This window comes from Cyprinodon variegatus, unplaced genomic scaffold, assembly GCF_000732505.1.
Source record: "Cyprinodon variegatus isolate N-32 unplaced genomic scaffold, C_variegatus-1.0 Scaffold410, whole genome shotgun sequence".
Classification (NCBI taxonomy): domain Eukaryota; kingdom Metazoa; phylum Chordata; class Actinopteri; order Cyprinodontiformes; family Cyprinodontidae; genus Cyprinodon; species Cyprinodon variegatus.
In genome coordinates, this window is record NW_015150863.1 from 528,923 (window position 1) to 549,045 (window position 20,123).

At 38.1% G+C, this 20,123-nt stretch overlaps 1 protein-coding gene across 1 annotated transcript in view; it reads left to right on the forward strand.

Annotated features, from left to right (window-relative positions):
* kcnk3 (potassium channel, two pore domain subfamily K, member 3) overlaps window positions 1-19,249 on the forward strand; it is a 43,686-nt gene extending 24,437 nt beyond the window's left edge. The window contains exon 2 of the mRNA XM_015387997.1: window positions 17,419-19,249. Within this exon, the coding sequence (XP_015243483.1) occupies window positions 17,419-18,338 (920 nt within the window). The 3' untranslated portion in view covers window positions 18,339-19,249. The remainder of the gene's footprint in view (window positions 1-17,418) is intronic.
* Window positions 19,250-20,123: the final 874 nt, after the last annotated feature.

A 20,123-nucleotide genomic window follows, 5' to 3' on the forward strand; every position in this document is an offset into this window, starting at 1 on the left:
ATATATATATATATATATATATATATATATATATATATATATATATACATATATACATATATATATATATAAATTGAGAAGAAACCCAGCCACTCACTCACCAGGCATCACTAATGGGACTGAAATGAATCAGATTATGACAAATTTTATTAAATCTATTAATATACAACTAAATTTTGTATTTCCATTTCTGCAAAATGCCAAAAAGGGTTAGTTTTAAATATTTGTGATTCAGTCTCAATAATTAAAGTTAATAATTAGCCTAAAAAAAAACAATCTGGAAGGGGATGCTCACCTGGTTATGCCTCGTGTATTTTATGTATGATCTACTACATGTATGTAATTTATTCTACATTTTTCTTTGTTTTTTTGAAAGAAAAGTGCAACCAAACATACGTAAATATATGTGGTAACTATTGCTGGTCCCCCATTGAATTATAATGAAAAAAAATCACTATGGTCACCAGAAAATCTTGAATCTGACAAAAGTCTTGATAGTAATAAAACAAAAAACTATGAAAATGATCAAATGAAAGTCAGACATTGATTTTCAACATCACCTTTCAACCTAATGATTTAAAAAATAAACTCATAAAACTTGCCTGAACAAAATTAATGGTACCCTTCATATTTTGCTGCATAACCTTTTAAGGCAGTCACACAACCAAATGATTCCAGCAACTGTCATTGAAATGTCTGCTTCTCTCAGGAGGTATTTTGACCCACTCCTCAGGAGAAAACTTATCCGGGTGTATCAGGTTTAAAGGATGCCTGTTTTCCAGACAAAATGTTTAAGCTCCTTCCCAAAATGCTCAATAGTATTCAGGCGAGGGCTCATACAATAGAAGGTCCCTTTCTTTTCAGTCATTCTTGGCTGTGTTTTTGGATCATTTTGCTGTTTCAAAATTCATGATCTGCAACTAAAACCAAGCTTTCTGACACTGAACAGCACATTTCTCTCTAGAACCCCTTGATAGTCTTTGTAGAGATTCATGACAGCCTGTGCCAGATGAAGCAAAGCAGCCCCAGAACATCAGAGAGCCTCCGCCATGTTTCACAGTAGGGACAGAGTTATTTTCTTGAAGCTTAATTTTTCCATCTGTGAACATAAAGCTGATGTGACTTGCCAAAAAGTTCAATCTTTGTCTTATCTGTTCTTAGGACATTCTCCCAGAGGCTTTGCGGCTTGTCAATATGTAGCTTGGTTGTCTCCCATTATGTCCACTCTGGCTCAAACAACACGGATGGTGTGATCTGACAGTGAAGTTCATGGGCTTGAATTTAATCTCTTTATAAGTTGTTCTGGGCTTTTTTGTTATCATTCATAATATTTCATCTTTCTGATCCAACAACATCAGTTGGAGGATCTGATAGTCAAATAGGTCAATTTTAGACTTGGGGAAGTGTCAATTTTCCTTCCCTTCAGAATATTCCCTCTTAAATATTTCATTCTTATTGTTTTAAGCATTACTTACTTGAACTTGTTTGAACCATTTTTATAATTTGCAAACTATCTGATATGCTTGTGGTTTATTCTATTTAAATCCCTGGTGGAAAAGGAGTGGAAAGCAGGCTTGACGGACAGTAGCCGGGCCTGTGAAGGTACAGATTAGATTAACTTATTATAACAAAAACAAAATAGGTTCTGTGTAAGCATGATCATCTAAACAAAATTAAACTGGGACAGACATAAAACAGGGCTAACAGGAAACCAGGGGAAAGAAACCAACCAAAGCAAAGGACAATGACCTGACATAGGAGTAATTAATCATGAAATATACTAAATAATGTCACTGGAAGTAACGTAACCTTTATAAGCATAACTAAATATTGAAACACAATCACTAATACTCTAATCTCAGACATCTAGGTTTGTATAATTTGTGTTCCCTCATGAACGGTTTGATTGCAAGGTCAGAGCTTCTTTCAGTATGAAAACATTAAAACTGTGTATACAAGGAGCAGTTGATGCTGTTGAGCAACCTTACAATGTCTTACAGCATTGCTAGTTCACTTAAAGCAATGATATCCACGGTTAGTGGCCAGTCCAGAGTAATGCTAATCTCTGCAGAAAATATTATTTATTACTATTTTTATATTGCCTGCAGGTTTATATAGTGCTTATAGAATAAACACTGACATCTACAAGCTTAGCATAACATCAACATATATTTGCTACTGACAAGCACATGCAATATATTGTCAGAAAAATTTGCTCACCTTAATGGACTCATATGTGAACTCCATTCTTCCCATTCTTAATTCCCAGTGTTGAATATGACAATGGTCCTACTTTTCAGAAGTGTATTGGTGAGGTCAGATACTTGTCTCTTAATGCATGTCCTTAATAATTTATTTTTTGTGCTTCTGAACAGTCATATTGGGAGAGGGAGAAATCCTCCTGTTAAGGAGTTTTATATCTTCCACAAAGTTAGTAGTATTTCACAAACTACTTTCACTTTCCTATAATACCACTGACAGTCAATGGTAGAATATTTAGAAGAAAGGAATTTTCACTGATGGACATCCTTATGCCTGAACATGGTGTTCATTATGGACAATCCATGACTTGCACAGAAGTCCAATAATGAGAGACCACTCGGGTTCAGAGCTGGTGGCCCGTTCCTCCCGATCACGCCCCTCTAGGTGTCGCTGTCGCTTCCCACGTGAGCGTTGAAGTCTCCCATTAGAATGATGGAGTCCCCGGGAGGGGTGTTTTGTAACACCCTCCCCAGGGATGCTAAGAAGGCCTGTTACTCTGTACTGCCGTTCAGCCCATAGACCGAAACAACTGTCAGAGTCCTCCCTTCAACCCGAAGGCGAAGGGATGCGACCCTCTCGTCTACCGGGGTGAACTCCAACACCAGACTGCTGAGCTGGGGGGAGACAAGCAGCCCCTCCCCCGCCCTCTGCCTCTCCCTGCAGGTCACTCCAGAGTAGAAGAGAGTCCAGCCACTCTCAAGGGGCTGGGTTCCAGCGCCCTGTCTCTGCGTAGAGGCGAGCCCAACTATTTCTAGCCGGTATCGCTCCACCTCCCGCACAAGCTCGGGCTCCTTCCCCGCCAGTGAGGTGACATTCCACATCCCCAGAGCCAGTTTAAGCGCCCGCGGATCAGGTTGCCGAGGTCTCCGCCTCTGGCTGCCGTCAATCCCCCTGGACTTGGCACCAGGACACCCTAGGCCGAAGGTCGATGATCGACTTTGTAGTCGTATCTTCTGATCTTCGGCCGCATGTCTTGGACACTCGGGTGAAGAGAGGGGCGAAGCTGTCCACCGACCACCACCTGGTGGTGAGTTGGATACGCTGGAATTTTCACCACCTAAACGCTTTCATAAGTACCATCCGATCACAGTACCAGTCTACCATATGGTACATCTCCTTTGATTTTAGGATATGGATTTGTTTATTTTTTTGTTGTAGCTGCAGCTTTAAGTAAAAAAAAAAGCTTCTGTAGCAACCCAAGAAGATTAAAATCACAGCTTCCAATTTTAATGAGGTTGAAGTCAGTTAAAAATCCCTGGAAACAAAAGGAATGGAGGCAGTTTGAAGCAGGAAGTAACATAAGATCAAACTTAAAAGTGATGTATTTGTACATTTGATATTCAAGTGTTGCGAAGGTTGCAGTTTGTCCCAATGCTCTGTGATTTATCTGATCCAAAAGTCTTAAAATGTAAGGGGGAGAGTCTTTATAAAACTACTACTGGGCATTGTTTAGTTGTTAATTTTGTTCTGCTATCTTTATGTGGCAATAAGTCCTCAGTAGCATTTGAATTGTCTATCATATTTATTTGCTTTTCTACACAATGTTTAACCTTTTGATTTTGTTCAAGTTTTAGCTCTTTTTCTATTTTCACTTCTTAGTTTCTTCATGCAAGAATTGTGAAAAAGTTAGGGTTTTAATTAGGCACTTTAACAGAAAATAATCTACATTCTTGCAGCATTTGTTAACCAAAAAAAAATCATAGTGCCCAAATATTTACAGACGAGTGAGTAACAGGACATGCTTGTGCAAATTCTCAGTTAACAGAGTGATGGACATCACAAAACAGGCTTAAATCAGAGGCAACTGGACCGTTGCTCAGTTTTTCTTAAGCCACCAGAATTGACACAGACTCCTGGATAGGTGTCTAAACGTTTTAAAAAACACTGGTTGCATTCAAATAAAGCCTAATTAAACATTGCAAAACCAAAAGTGATTAGAATATTTGAAATAAAAGCTAAGAATTATTTTATATTTTTGATTATTTTTGAAATATATAGAAATATATTCCAAACCCAGGTGGCAACCTGGTAAAGTCCCCACTTCTTGCACGCTACCTCTCTGCACTATATTTTTCTATTAATCTAATTGAGTTTCTGCATTATTTCTATTTTTTCAGCTGAATTGAATGTCATCATTCAGGCATACCCATATTTGTTCATAGATTGGTTTTGTTATGCAGTATTTCGCTGCAGCTCTGAATGAGACCATTTCAAATTCCTGTATCACATTACACAGCAGCCCCCACACCCCACCCACAGCAGCAAACTCAAATAAAGAGCTTGTCATATGAGCTGTTTTCCTAAAAGCCTTAAAAGTCATTCTAGATTGGATTTCCCACATTAGCAGTATGGTAAATGAAAGACTTCAAGGCAAAAACGGCGCTTTAAATTGTAAGATATCTCTTTTTTCGCCAATATATCTTATTTTATATCTGCACATGTGTTTTCAGTTTTACTGTTTACATCTTTTTGCCTCATATTATTGAAATTAATTTTCTGCTCTCTTTTACTTTCCTCCCACTTCACCATGTTCTTATCAACAATGTATCAGGTACTAAACTCACGTGATTTATTTAATTAGCTTACTCTCCCAAATATCTCACACTCTGCTTGGAATGCCTTGCTTACTGACCTCATGGAAAACTGTGGCCTGCCAAGGTTTCCTCTCATATCCCCTAAAAAGGAACCTAAACTTGTGTGTCTGGAAGTGGTCCCTGACAAGTTTTTTTCACCCAAGAGTAAAACATTGACAGATCCAATGCCGTTTCGTTTCAATCTGAAGGCTCGTGACGCTGCAGAGTTTGGGTCTCAGCTGTGTGCAGCATGAGAGGACATGCTCCCAGGCCCATTTAGAGCCCACACAGGGGTAACTGAGTTAAAGCAAAGCCAGACAGATGTTCTACCAATGTGAGGTCTCCTCTAGCATTACATCAGATTGCTTGTGATAAATACATCCTCTTTCCCTCTCTCTCTCTCTCTCTCTCTAGCTCTCTCTCTCTCTCTCTTTCTCCTGACAGATTGTTGTTAGCTGCTGAAGCATGTAATGAAAGGCTGATTGGAGCGACTACTCTAACCCTTTCAACACATCAATAGGGTTTGCTTGATCTTGTAGATGGTGACAAGTCATTATTTAAAATGTTAACAAATCTTTGAAATATTTTCTAACTAAGGTCTTTAGTATGATGCAGATAAAATAACTTAGCAATTACTATTTTGTGCCAAAATGTGTTACTAAAACACTTACATTACCTAGATTGTGGTAGTAAACAGACAGCATAGCTTAGAAATCCAGGTAAATTTGAGTCAAATCTAAAATCTGTTCACATTGGATTTCATTTATCTTATGTTTTTTTTAGATTTAGATATGGCATCTGATTAGACTCGCTTGACAGATTTAACACTTCTTTTGGAATTGACCTTTAAGCAGATGTTTAATATACTTCTCATTTAGCCCACTTTTCTGTATTAAAATGATTTGTTCTTATTGAACTACTATAATATATGAGCAGAAAATTACTAACACTTAACAGAAATAAAGCTTGAAATCACAAGTCTGTGTGTAATAAAGTTAAACAACGTTTCCTTAATAATTGAAATAATAATGATCAGTTTAACAGTAATGTTGCACTTTATTGGTATGTACCTTTATTGGCCGACCAGTTTCCGAAGCAGAGACTATCTGACACCAAACATCTCCTTTTTAAGATAGACAAGCAGCCTTCTTTTCATCCTACAGGTTGTTGTTTTTACCTTACCTGGATATCCTAAGAAGACAAGAAGCCACACCAATTATGTTTACCATAGAAGTCTGAAAAGCTGTGCTGATTAAATGAATAACCATACATTTTAGAAAACATGACAGTTTGAAACAAGACTTAAAGGTTCAGTGGAAGATATTCTTTTTCCGGGTGAATCATCAAAATAAGTGGCCCTCCTAATTTTCAATCATTGTGGCGATATGTTTACGCAAAGTCGTCCTACGTGCTCGTCCCCATTTTCACTTAAGGGTGGTGAGTCTGACATAGTGGAAAAATTGCAAATCTTCTTTTGGAAAGTAAGCTTGCATGAGCGATGCAAACAGCAACTTTTAAACAAAGCATGCATGAGGAGAAATGGGCTTGTGCATGCTCTCACACGTGTTTAATAAACGTTCCCTCTCTGGACTGGGTACAGGGTTGTGCATGTGCATTTTCTTAAAAAGTGGAGAGGGCAGGTCTTTTCTAAAGTTAACGAAAACCATCAACTATACCTTTAATTTGGGTCTGAATAAAGACTACAAGCTTCTTCTGCCTAAACCTTTAAAAAAAGAGAATTCTTTTTTTTGTTATTCAAGAGTCTGGGTAAAATTTTTACCTGAGGCAGTTTAAGTACCCAGTAATGATTAAATGGAGCAGGATGATGGAGAGATAAAGTAGAGGTGTTTGTGGTAAAAAACAATTTGCCAAAAAACAAAACAAAAAAACATCTCTTTATTTATGGGCAAGCAAACATTCCAACCCAAATGTACAATAATGACTATAAGGAAAATATCCTACGGACAAAGAGATAAAATTAAAGATTTAAAAAATATAAAAAAAAAAAACGTTTTGGTGTCTTTCAAGGCAAGTACCTGTTGCAACAAAACACAAACGTTTGGTGCCAAGAAAAATATGTGGGTAATGATAAAAAAAAACATAATTACAAAAGAAATGTGGCATGTCTTATAAGTTTTCTCATCTGTCACTGTGCTCCTTAGAGCTGATAGTGAGGTTACTATATTTAGAACTCCAACTAATTGGCATTTAGGGAACATAAAAGCTTTAATTGAACTCATTATTTCCTCCATATTGGGTAAAGACCGTGATCTTCACAAAAAGAAACAAAAGCTGATAGAGATCATCCATCACTTTCCCTTAGGCCCTATTTTTTGCTCATTTTGGTTTTGGGTTGGTTCCATGTATATGAGCTCAGATGTAGTCCTGACTGGAAAAGCATTGATTCAAACCTATAATAGAGTGTTTCATGTTGGGAGCCATTTGTGGCTTTGTGAATAATGACTGATGGATCACCACTGGGGAGTGTGAGTAGAAGGGCTTTTTGCACTGCAGATACTATCTATGTAAGTAAACAGCTTACAGAGAAGCGATTTTGGAGAAGTTGGATAATACTATTTTGACTCAAGCTTTTGTTTATCTGTTTTTTTCTTATATAAAGAGACACTTGGTTGATCATTCTTAGGGGCACATTAGGCAATGATTGGTTAAAAAAGTATAGAAAAATATCTCAGAACCCAAACTATAGCCTAGAAAAAAAAAATTCAGAAAACTAGTATAACTTCTCTAAGATATAAGTAGTGGAAAACTTTTAGAAGTGCAGACAATTGTGTATTTCAGATTGTAAATGTGTGTTTACACATTTACAGTCCGTAAATGACTGTTTGTCATTTTGGAGATCTTGGAGCTGCCATTTTGAAATGCAGCAAAGCATTTCTGTAGAGGACAGGAGCACATACCAGTAAACCAGCTGGATTATCCAGTCAGATTATCAATCGGGTTACCAATAAACCAACAATAAACTACCAATAAACTACCAACTACACTGTTGGTGGTGTTTACTGCTCTATGAGGGCAATAGGTTAGTATCATTTTGCAGTGTGGAACAAATATAATGGCCTAAAATCCTGTTACAGACTCTCAGAAAGATTAATGATTTATGTATCTTTAATCTTATTGCAGAGCACGATGACATTAAATGACGTTGTCCTCCCAGATATTTTCAAATTGTAACACTTTACCCACCATAGAAACTGTAGCAATATTCCCAAATTTACTTTGTAACGTGTAACTGAGTTACTTCTGAACATAATACATACAATATACAATAATACAATATACAATATACAATAATACATTACAATAACGTTAGAAAGTAAAGCGCTACCGACCAAAACGGGGGGTGAAAAAACATCACTTGAAAAGATCTTTTAATGCTTCAATGAAGCATTTCTGAATTGAATTGAACTTCCAATCACTGCTAATCGAATCGTATAGTGTATGTATAGTGACTTAACATAAGATATTTACTCTTCTTAGAGGATTTTTTCCCTGATGTTCATTTTACAGATAAAATAAAACTGGGCTATTTTGACAAAAAAAAATGGAGAAGAGACTTTTCTTTACAAACTAAAGGTAATTAATTTGATATATACTGTATCTATTTGCTAAAAAATATAAAGGTTAATCCTATTTGTGTTTCTAACAGTTGTAACTGCTGATTTGTTTTAGTGTTCTGGTTATATACATTTAAGTAGATGGTAGTTTTATTGCAATTTGTGTATCTTTTGCTTATTTGCATGTTGTCATGTGTGTCCTATGATGATGAGTGGCTGGGAAAAAATGTCTCCTTGCAAACTGCTAATATACCCCAGGAAAGGAAACCTTTCAGTTCTTGTAAAGCTATGTAAACAACTTTTAATAAAATAGTAATCATAAAAAAATTCTATATAATTACCTACATTAAGAATTTAAGTATGGTGGATCTACTGCTTTGAAGGTTAGATTTTTCCCACTGAGTTTAGAATTTGATCTTTGATAATTTTATTGTGAGAAGAGTTATTTATAGGCTTTTTTCTTATTTATATTCAATTAACAACCTCTTATTGTTTATTATGGATTATGGATACTGTACATACTGCACTTCCATTAAAGCAAATAATCAACTGACTTCACATCCATGGACACTGCAGCTGCCAATGAGGCCTAAAGGGGTCAAAAGCCAAACTGAGTAGTGTTGGGAGATGGGAGTACCAGAACACTGTTTGAGTGCCTGTATAAACAACCATGGGGTTGTCTAGAGTTTGAGGTGTCTGTGCAAGAAAATTAATGGGAATCAGCTGCTGCAAGGGAGAAACTGGAATGGGACACTTCGTGGGAAAACACTGCATCACAGCCATTGTTGAACTAAACATCTTTGGGTGTCATCAGCAGATACAGCTGCTACTACATACAAGAGGGAAGGAGTTTTACAATTCATAGGATTTTATTTAAGATATTTTTGGGCAAGGCACGGCTGGATATGAAAATTATCTGAGAGGGAGGCCTGCTGAAGGAACAGTGGACTGCTATGCAAAGACAGCCTGTACCAATCAGGGGACATGATCGGTGTTTACTCGCATGGTTAACCAGAACATTCCCCAATCTGTTCAGCATTTCAGGGAGGCCGTAAACTCTGATAATGGAGACGTCACACTGGTTACCCTTCTGAGGCCACCTGTATGTGAAAGATCTAGCCTGACCATATAAGGCTGAATGTTATAACTGTACGTAACACATCTGAACCCACTTCAAACTAGCAGAAAAAAATGTGTTTACAGACCTTTTATATCAGCAGTCATTTCCTCTTAGCTAGCCTACTATACAATATTTATCATCTTCAGTTTGTTTGTGCCTTAGCAGGTGTTCATGTACTTTATCTGTACACTTGCCTTAGATTTTTATATTTATTTTAGAATACATAATTTTTTGAATTAGAAGTAAATAAAAAGAAAAAAAGAAAAATATATGTTAAAGGAATAGCCTGTTTTACATGCATGCTAGTGGTATTTGTAAAATGAAAGAGGCCACAGTTAACTGAGGAAACACATTAAAACCTCGGTGTTTAGATATAGGCTGCTCAAAAAAAACAAAAACAAAGGGAACATTAACAACACAATATAACTTAAATCAAATCAAACCTTTCTGAATTCAAAGTGTCAAAGGATTGGTTCTGCAGGTGGGGACCACCACAGACCATTTCTTATTACCTATGCTTTCTGGATGATCATTTGGTCAGTTTTGAATGTTGGTGGTGCTTTCACTCTAGTGGTTGCATGAGACAGAGTCTACAACCAAAACAAGTGGCTCACATAATGCAGCTCATCCTGGATGGCACATCTACGTATGCAAGCTGTGGCAAGAAGCTTTGCTACATCTGTCAGCATAGTGTCCAGAGGCTGGAGGCTCTACCAGGAGACAGGCCAGTACACCAGGAGATATGGAGGAGGCCGTAGGAGGGCAAAAACTCAGCAGCAGGACCACTACAGTATATCTGCTTTTGTACAAGGAGGAACAGGAGGAGCACTGCAAGAGCCCTGCAACATGACCTTGGGCATCGTGCATGAAACTGTCAAAAGAACTGCCAAAGAAAACCAGGATTGGCAAATTCTGTGCTCCCCAAAAATGAAAGCAGCTTAACACTGAGCAAACGTGACAGAGTCTGGAGATATTGTATAGAGGGATCTGCTGCCTGCAACATCCTTCACCATGACCGGTTTGGCAGTGAGTCAGTAATGGTGTGGGGTGGCATTTTTTGAAGGGCGACATAGCCCTCTGTGTGCTCGTCAGAGGTAGAATGATTGTCATTAGATACCGATCTGAGTTCCTCAGACCCCTTGTGAGGGCATATGCTGGTACAGTTGGCCCCGGGTTTATCCTAATGCAGAACAATGCTAGACCTCATGTGTCTGAAGTGTGTCAGCAGCTCCTCCAAGATGAAGGCATTGAAGATATGTTCTGGCCCACCTGTTCCCTGACCTGAATTTGATAGAGCAAATCTAGGACATCATTTCTTAATCCATCCACCAACGTCTTTAGTTCGGGTCTGGGACGAGATCCCAGAGGTCACCTTCTGCTGCCTCATCAGAAGCATGCCCAGGCATGTAGGGAGGTCATAGAGGCATGTGTAGACCACACACAATATTGAGCCTAATTTTGACCTGTTTGAAGGACATTACATCAAAGTTGGATCAGTTTTTTTATTTCACTTTTTTTCACTTTGATTTTGTTTCCATGCATCCTTTGGTTGAAAATTCGATTTCTATTGATGGTTTTATGTGATTTTCTTATGTGATTTTCTTGTCAGCTCATTCAATATTGTACAGAAAAAAGTAGTCAATGAGAATATTTAATATATTCAGATCTAGGATGTATTTGAGTGTTCCCTTTATTTTTTCATAGCAGTATACTGTCATGATTTTCATGAGGGATCTGACCCACATTCAGTAAACCACTCAGAGAACCAGTGTAAAAGTTTTAACAGGTTTATTGATGAGATCAGCAGGGGTAGGATTCAGGAAACTTAGTGTACTGGTGAACCGGAACTGGAAGAGGGAAGGGAAGTATCAGTGGTTAGTTCAGAATCCGTGGGAACTAGAACGATGACTTGGAGAGACAGAGAAAACAGAATTCACGATAGTGAAGAAAACTTTCTTCCAAGAATCTAGTCGGTGTTAGTTTATCCAGAGGAAGAGACTCATTGGAGGGCGGACAGGTTTGGACTTGGTTGGACCCCGAGGAGCTATTGAACGGACTGTCACTTGGAAATCCTGGAGGACTTGAACGGAACTTGTGGAGGTTTATCCCCTGCTCAGTGTGAGACTCAAACAATCGTTACAGGGGAAGAAGTTTAAACATCCAGTTTGCAGGATGACTTCCTGCCGAAAAGGCAAAGACAAAAAAGGGATAGGCTCAGTGAAAACAAAGGCTCAGTTAGACCCAGCAAAACTCAGCTTGGCTAGAGTACCAAAAACTGTCAAACACTAACAACTAGCGCCAACTGGCACCGAGGTAGTGACAGTCCATCGTTTAAATAGTCCTCAGTGATGAGTCAACAGGTGTGTGAGAGGACCAACGAGAACAGGGCACCACCTGATGGTGGAGGGAGAGAAACACACAAAAACACAACCCACACAAACTGGATTCCTAACATATACAAAGATCATAATGATTCTGACATAACAAAAAAAGACCTGCAGTGATATTAGTTAAAGGTTATTTTACAAGAAGTAGTTCTATTAGGATTGAGTACAGATAAAACCAGAACATTTTAGATTTGTCTTTTGTCTAACCCTTTAAATGAATAAATCTTTTCTTTAAGGTTACTGGTTGGGAGAAGGTTAATCTGGTGTAAAAGCCTTTGCAGAGTGCAAAGGAAAAATAAACATCCACATTTGTGAGAAACCTTGTAGACCACACAGAAGAACACATTTGTAAGTGTTAATCATGTAGCATGACTGTGGCTGCTCTCCAGGCTGCAGAGACGTCCGAGGACATTATCCATCAAGGCCAGTGTCATCAGTGCTGTCAGCAGCACTGCTGTTCAGGAGTCTACGCCCTGTTGTTCCTTAATCTACATGCAAACAATATGGTTTATCTCAAATCATATTTTCTACCATATCCATTTAAATAATTAGTTAAACAGAAAATAATGAATATCCAAGACCAAATTTTCTCCTTCTTGAAAAACTCTCTCCAATGAGCAACATTCTTCGTCTTTTTCTGTGAGAACAAATTGTTCCTGGTAATCAATGGAAATGTAATTGAGTGCCAGTGAGCCAAAGCCCTCAGAGCTACATTATGCTGCTCTTTGATCCATTTTCAAAGACCACTTTTTTTCCCCCCCCCCAAGCCTAATTAATCAGTGGAATGGAGACATCGGATGCTGTGTTTTTTAAAGACAGATGCCTTGGGGAGGGACGTTTATACAGTGAGTTGTCATCTAAGTAGACAAACAAGCAATAGCAACTATAAGATGAAATCTATAATAAAAACAAAACTGGATTAGTTATTGTCACTTCACAGCAAAAAAGAAGGGATGACTTGAGATGATATCAGCTGTTTCATTTGCAAAATCTGACTGAGGGTTAATCCACACTGAATATTGCACACCCATTTTTGATTAAAACTGTGAAATGAAAGCAGAGGGGAAAATAAACTTACACGCTTGGTTTGAGGCCTTAAAAATAAATAAGAATCCTCTTTGGTTGCTGGTATTTCCTTTGTTATTGTAATAGCTCATATTTATTGAACTGATGAGATTTAAATTACTATGAGAAAAACCCATTAGTTCATATGACTGGTTTAGACAGCAGCAAGTAGAAACTGAAATAGTAAGTGCCGTTCATCTGTATTAAGTGTAATCGTTCATGTTTAACAGTAGAGTTTAGATACTCATCTTGGTTAACAAAAGTCTTAAATTCTGTTATTTCTACCTAAATTCCAATTACACAAAAATAAGAATTTAGCTGATTCTGCAGAATTTTACTTTTTCCTTTCAAAAAGAAGGTGAATTTTACCTTTTTGAATTTTAATTTACCTTAGGAGTTCAGCTTCAAGAAAGTGGATTTAAATGTCTCTTAAAAAGTGGCTGTGTTACTATGATGACTGGACAGTTTATTTCCAGAAATTGTTTATATACAGGATTTTTAAGAGAAAATAAATCTTGAGTTTACAGAGACTCGCTCGATAAAGAGAAAATACCCTTTGAATTCTGGTAACGAAAACAGATAGGAGAAATGTCTGTAGGTCCCATGGTTTTTGAATTTTGATGCAACCGTCAGATAGTGCAGTGACAATGAAACATTTTTTAAATGCTTGACCACCAGTGGTGTCAAGTAACGAAGTACAAATACTTTGTTACTCTGCTTAAGTACACCTTTTAGGTATCTATACTTTACCTAATTACTTATTTTTCTTCTTACTTATGACTTCTACTCATTAAATTTTCACACAAGTATCTGTACTTATTCCTTACATAAAAAATAAAAAAAACGTTACTCGTAACTCTTGGTTTCGGTTTAATGTTTATAAATATTTATTTCACACCATTCAATGCAGATCATTGGCTCCATCCACATCTAGTGAAAACTAGTGTAATTGCTAATGTCTATATAGTGGAGTCATATATACTCATTGGTTAGCTATTTGTCAAATTTGTGCTGATGCCAAAGGAAATCATCAAAAGCAGGTGTTCTTCAAACTGCAAATGCAAATAGTCTCTGCCATGCTACAATGTCGGATTCAGATTTGTTGTTGATTTTTCTGAATGGTCGGACACAGGCGAGAGCGTATCAGGAGATGGAGACGGAGACCAACAAGACCTCCTTCATCCTTGGCCCTATCTCAAAGAATTTTTCGAAATAGTCGAAAAATTTAGCTTTCATTTCTTATAGTGGCATCTGGCTGTTTTTTTTTAAAGGTTACTTTATGCTTTTATACTTTAAGTAATTTTTGGAGCACATACTTTTTCGCTTTTATTTGATTAAAGAGGTCAAGTTGACACTTCAACTTTTACCAGAGAGTTTTTAAACTGCAGCATCTATACTTCTACTTAAGTAATAAATATGTGTACTTTTGACACCACTGTTGACCGCTGATAAGCACGTGGCTCATCTATGGAGGGTTTGGTCTAAGGGTTTGAGTTCTGACCTGGTGACTATCAAACATAAAGGCAACTAGTTCCTTAAAATCACCTTTAAATGCCAGAGTTTAACGCAGACTTATTGATGACTATTTATGATCAAAGTATGCCTGACTGCTAATGGTGGTATTTAGCAGGATACTACATCACAAAGCTCAAATCATCAAGGTTCTTCAACATGTTAATACTGTGCTCAACTGGCCTAAATAATTACAGTCAATATGGACTTAGACACTTGTTGAAGAAATAAAGCAGGCCTGAAGGTCTTACCCAGTACTCCCAAATACATGTAAAGTCATCAAACCCTTGTTGGGACAATGTTATATAGGAATTAAAGATATTTGGAGTGATATTTCATATTTAAACAGAACCTCTGGGAATTCTCTAGTCAGATGTAATTAGAGAGCCTTTCTTTAGAGCAAATGGTCCTCTTTAGAGCACAAGCTGTCTTATTATAGCATTCTCATAACCTAAGGAAGCAGGATGACTTTGTCATGCAGGACTTCTTTACTCCCTCACACCATACTATGAATGCGCGCCTTGTCACCTCGAGCTTCAGCATTTCCTGCTGATCTGCTCCCCTGTCACTCCAGTGATCTTCACATCTCAAAAAGCTGCTCCTCGTTGCAAAGAGCTTGTGACGGCCCTTAAGCCACAGCTCTGTGCTCACCTGAACGAGCTGTCCTGTCGACTCGCTTAATAAGTGCTACAACATTTCAGTACAACAATGTTGAAGTAAAACAACCCGCCACAGGGAGTTCATATCAGCATTAACTCTTTAATCAGAAACTTGTTTTTTTTCCCCTCAGAACTAAAAAACTATACTTCTCTGTTCTCATTTTATCTTGGCTGTCCCCATTGGTTGCAGCTTGTGTTGAGGGGTGCAGTGGTAGCATGCCTAACAAGAGATTATAAAGAAAATAACTTTGCAGAGAGTTGAATAAAAAGTAATTCAAAGGAAAATCCTTCATATTCATTCTACCTTAGGGAACAGACTGACCAGATATTAAAGATGAATGCATTTTAGATTAGCTGCATCTGTTAAAGAAGTCCAGGTCAAAGGATTGTGTGACTCACATACAGAATAGAACTGGACTTTATAAAGTTGAATCTGAACCTGCTGAGATGTGTGAGGTGGATTGAGGACAACTGAACAAAGACCACTTTGGATTCTTGATCATATCATGACAAGGAGCTGTAATATATAAAATAACAGCAAGTGCATCTGAAGAGTAGCAAAGGTAAAAAGTTAAAGCCTTATATTCATAGGGAGATTATGCAAAAAGTTCCTGTTTTCATAACCATTTCTTTATTTTTTAATTATAACTCTTGTTTTTGTCAGTCTACCTGTATAAATAAATGTTTAAAAAAAGTGAGCAGGTGGAAGTCCGAAGTCAGCAAAGGTGTAGTTTATAAACTTTTATTTTATTTTCACACTAAAATAGCTGGTCTTTGTAAATGCGGCTTCAAAATGGGAATAAACATGTTGTTCAAAATGGTAAAGCAAATTACATAATCTATTACCAGTGATGTTGTTGTGGCTAAATGAAGGGGGGAAAGTCTAACCAGATTCTGAAATAGAAAGAAAGATGGCTGAACAAAATAGATTTGTGTTCCAATAAAGCCAGAGCTTTGGGAATTAAATCAACCCTCAGGTAATCACATTTGGGCTCTTGATCAACCCCTTCGACTTGTGTAACCTGTGGTTATCAGGGGTGTTATCTGTTTCTTTGTCTGCACCGGCTCCAGATGACAGGAGGAAGTCTCAGGGAGTCAAAGCCACGCATGTTAAGGTTGAAGATCTTATGTCTGAGAATCAGGAGGATAATTTCCAGTGTTGTCTGATAATACACAACACTTTTCTCTATTTCCTCGCCTTAGCTCCGATGTGAACCAAACAAGTGAACTCTGGCCGCTTATTGTAGAGTCTCGATTTGCTTTGGAAGGAAAGTTGACAGACTTTCCTGCTAATCAGCATATTAACCAATAAAAGGCAGAGAGTAGGGAATTGAGATTTTGTAAAGTGACGCCAATAACCTTCTATCATTCTAGTGACAGAGCCTCCTCTTAGCACATTTCAGTGTTTTTATTATACGGTAATTAAAATTGTCACATTTATTTGCTGAATTTGACACTGAACAATTTATATATATATATATATATATTAAAAAAACAATAAACATGTGATTTGTTTATTTAAGACAACGCTACATAACTTTTGAGCCAAATACTAGCTTAATTTGAGACATATGCTCTCCTCACACGTCCCTTTAACATGTCAGATAGTAAGGAAAAAGAAAATGTATCTTTCTCTTTATGCAGTATATGTAAATATGGTTACTGTATGCTGAATCTATGGAAGATGTTACCCTAAAGATTTATCTGCAGCCCTATTAGAAACTGCCTGCTCTGAGAACAACTAGCTTCAGATTGTTTGACTGTTCAAGGTGTACTGTAGACTCTTGTTTGCTTTATAATTAAAAACATTCAAAGTAACGCTAGACAGATATTGTCTTTTCTTTTCTTTTAGATGTACAAATAAAGGTGACTATTTACAAGCTAGCCTTCGATGTCCTGTTCATTTGATCTGGAACAATGTTGAGTACTAATTAGGTGCAAATGCACTCATTAGCCAAAGCCACTCTGCAGAGACCAATTGTCAATGAATTATTCAAGACCCCTCTCCCATACACGACATCAATACTTGGCTCTGCCTGCTGCCACACTCCTGTGCCTTCTCATCTCCAATTGCATTCTACCACTGTGAAATGAAGAGTGTTTGAATTTATCAGAAGAGCCACTCATAGAATACAAATCATTTGTGTCTTTCAAGTCCAGGTTTGCAGCATTCTGCCTGCTTTTGTTACATTCCTGTCATCTGTAGATTAGTTTTCATTAGCTTCAGCTCAGTAACCCTGCTCCTTTCTCCCATTTTTTCTACAGGATATGGCCATGCAGCCCCCAGCACAGATACGGGGAAGGTATTTTGCATGCTCTACGCCCTCCTAGGCATCCCCCTCACTTTGGTCATGTTCCAGAGTGTTGGTGAGCGGATCAACACCTTTGTCAGATACCTGCTCCACCGCCTAAAGAAGTGCCTTGGAATGAGGCACACTGAAGTCTCCATGGTCAACATGGTGACCATTGGTTTCATATCCTGCATGAGTACACTATGTGTGGGGGCGATGGCCTTCACCCACTTTGAGGAGTGGAGCTTTTTGCATGCGTTCTATTACTGCTTCATCACCCTAACCACCATTGGGTTTGGGGACTATGTGGCATTACAGAATAAGCAAGCCCTGCAAAATAAGCCAGAGTATGTGGCCTTCAGCTTTATCTACATCCTGACAGGCCTGGCGGTGATCGGAGCCTTCCTCAACTTAGCCGTGCTGAGATTCATGACAATGAATGCCGAGGATGAGAAAAGGGACGCTGAGCAGCGGGCTCTTCTTGCCCATAATGGTCAGGTGGGTGGTCACATCAACTGCTTTGTAGATCCGGCCTCTCCGTCTTCAACGCCACCTATGTGTGGTGGTGGAAGTGCCGTCGGAGGGAGCAGCGGAGGGACTGCCAGCCGTGGTTTACGCAACGTTTATGCCGAAGTACTCCACTTCCAATCAATGTGCTCCTGTCTTTGGTATAAGAGCAGAGAGAAGCTCCAGTACTCCATTCCAATGATCATCCCACGTGACCTGTCCACATCAGACACCTACATGGAGCAGGGAGAGGCTTTTTCCAACCCTCTTCACTCTAATGGCTGCATGTGCGGCTTGCAGCATCACTCAGGCATCAGCTCTGTATCTACAGGTTTACACAGCATTAATACCTACAGAAGACTGAATAAACGCAGAAGCTCTATCTGAACATTAGGACAACTATGTTTTACAATCTATTTCTTTGTGGCACTATGTGAGGTAGTACAACAACAATTGTAAGGACATGAAGGGAACACAACCCTAGTGTTGAAGAGATTGAATTTTAATAAGCTGGGCTTTGTTTTAGAATTGAAAAATCTGGTGATTTGGACTCCAGATATGGTACTTCCATTTGCAGAGCACATACAGTTTAGTATCAAGATTCACTTTGGAGCCTCAGAAAAATGCAAGTTGTCATTTCAATAGTATTTACTAGACACCCTCTAAAACTGTTGGGCCACTGCAATATCTTCACTCTGAAATGAGCAATGTCTAATTGTCAAAAATGTTGATATGTAAGGCCTAATCTAAACAAGAAGGAAAGCACTGTGAGACATTTCTTCAAAGGAGAATCTGAAGTTTGTCTAAGCCTATTTTCTTTTTTCTTTAGTTTTTTTGGGTAAGAACCTCATTTGATGAGTAAAAATAAGATGTATGTATACTATTATGACACTTACACAAAAAAGTTTTTTTCTTTTTTTTCTGTGTGTACATTTCCAAAGGTTAAGTTAAAGCCAAATCTCAGTTCTCCTTCATGAGAAAAGGTTACATGGAATCATTTAGCTCACAAGTTTAGCATTACTGTCCTGTAAGGCTGATTTATACTCAGAAACAAGGTCCTCTGCATGTGTTTCGCAGTAAACGGGAATGTGCCCCCGCCCCTTCTGCAGACATTCTGATGCACCTCTCCAAAATTGTAGGTAACCGCAGACAGGAGGCCTCTGATTGGTTAAATCTACATCTGCTCTACACTATGTGTATTTCCTGTTTTGTACCTTACCTGTATTGTTTGTATGACCAACATTGTAAAAAATGAGTCTTGAAATTAGACCAGCTAGAAGAGCGAGGTGCGCGAGAACGCTGGGAACCTTTTTCCACCTGGATCCTCACTCTTTTTCGCCCTCATGTTGCTCTGTTGTCGCACAAACTTGCCCCCACTTCCTCACCGCCTCGGTCGTATCTAGACCCACAGCTAGTTCACGATTGTCCCTCTTGCATTGTGGTATAGAATAACATAGCGCAGACCACGCTTCAATATTGGGCATAAAACAAAAATATCTACAACAAGCTCACTGCGACACACTGCTTTGTCCACTTGTGAGATTACAACCATGGTTGTCATTACATGTTATTGGAATAAAGTTACATGTAAAAACAAAATAATTGCTTGTAGTTGTGTAGATTCAGGAAAATTACTAATTTCTAAAATTTAAAAAATTGCGCTATGCATTTGTGTTCTGTCACCCTTAGTTAATACTTCCTCCTAAGTCTGAATGGAGATGTAAGTCTTTCAATATATGTCTCTTCTAGTTTTGCACATTAAGAGTCTGAAACCTTTGCGCATTATTCTTTGCAAAATATTTCAGGCACAATCTGGTTGGGGGTAAAATATTTCTGATCAGAAATTCTAAAGTCTTGCCACAGAATTACAACTGGATCTGGGTTTAGACTTTGAATGGGCCATTTATACCGATGACCATATTTTGGTCAAAACTATTCCATGGTAGTTCATGGTGTATGTTTAGGATTGTAGTCATGCTAAAACATGATCGCTAAGTCAAGGTCGGTCTTTTACTGCCACTTTTCAGTTTTTTACTACATTTTTTGTATCTTATTCAGCTTCACCTTCAGCTTCGCCTTCAGAACCAAACAAGGCAACATCCCAGAGTTTACGTCAACTGGGGGCTTCGTTTGGATTTGTCCGTTTTGTGGTAGAAGAATTTTGAGATTTGC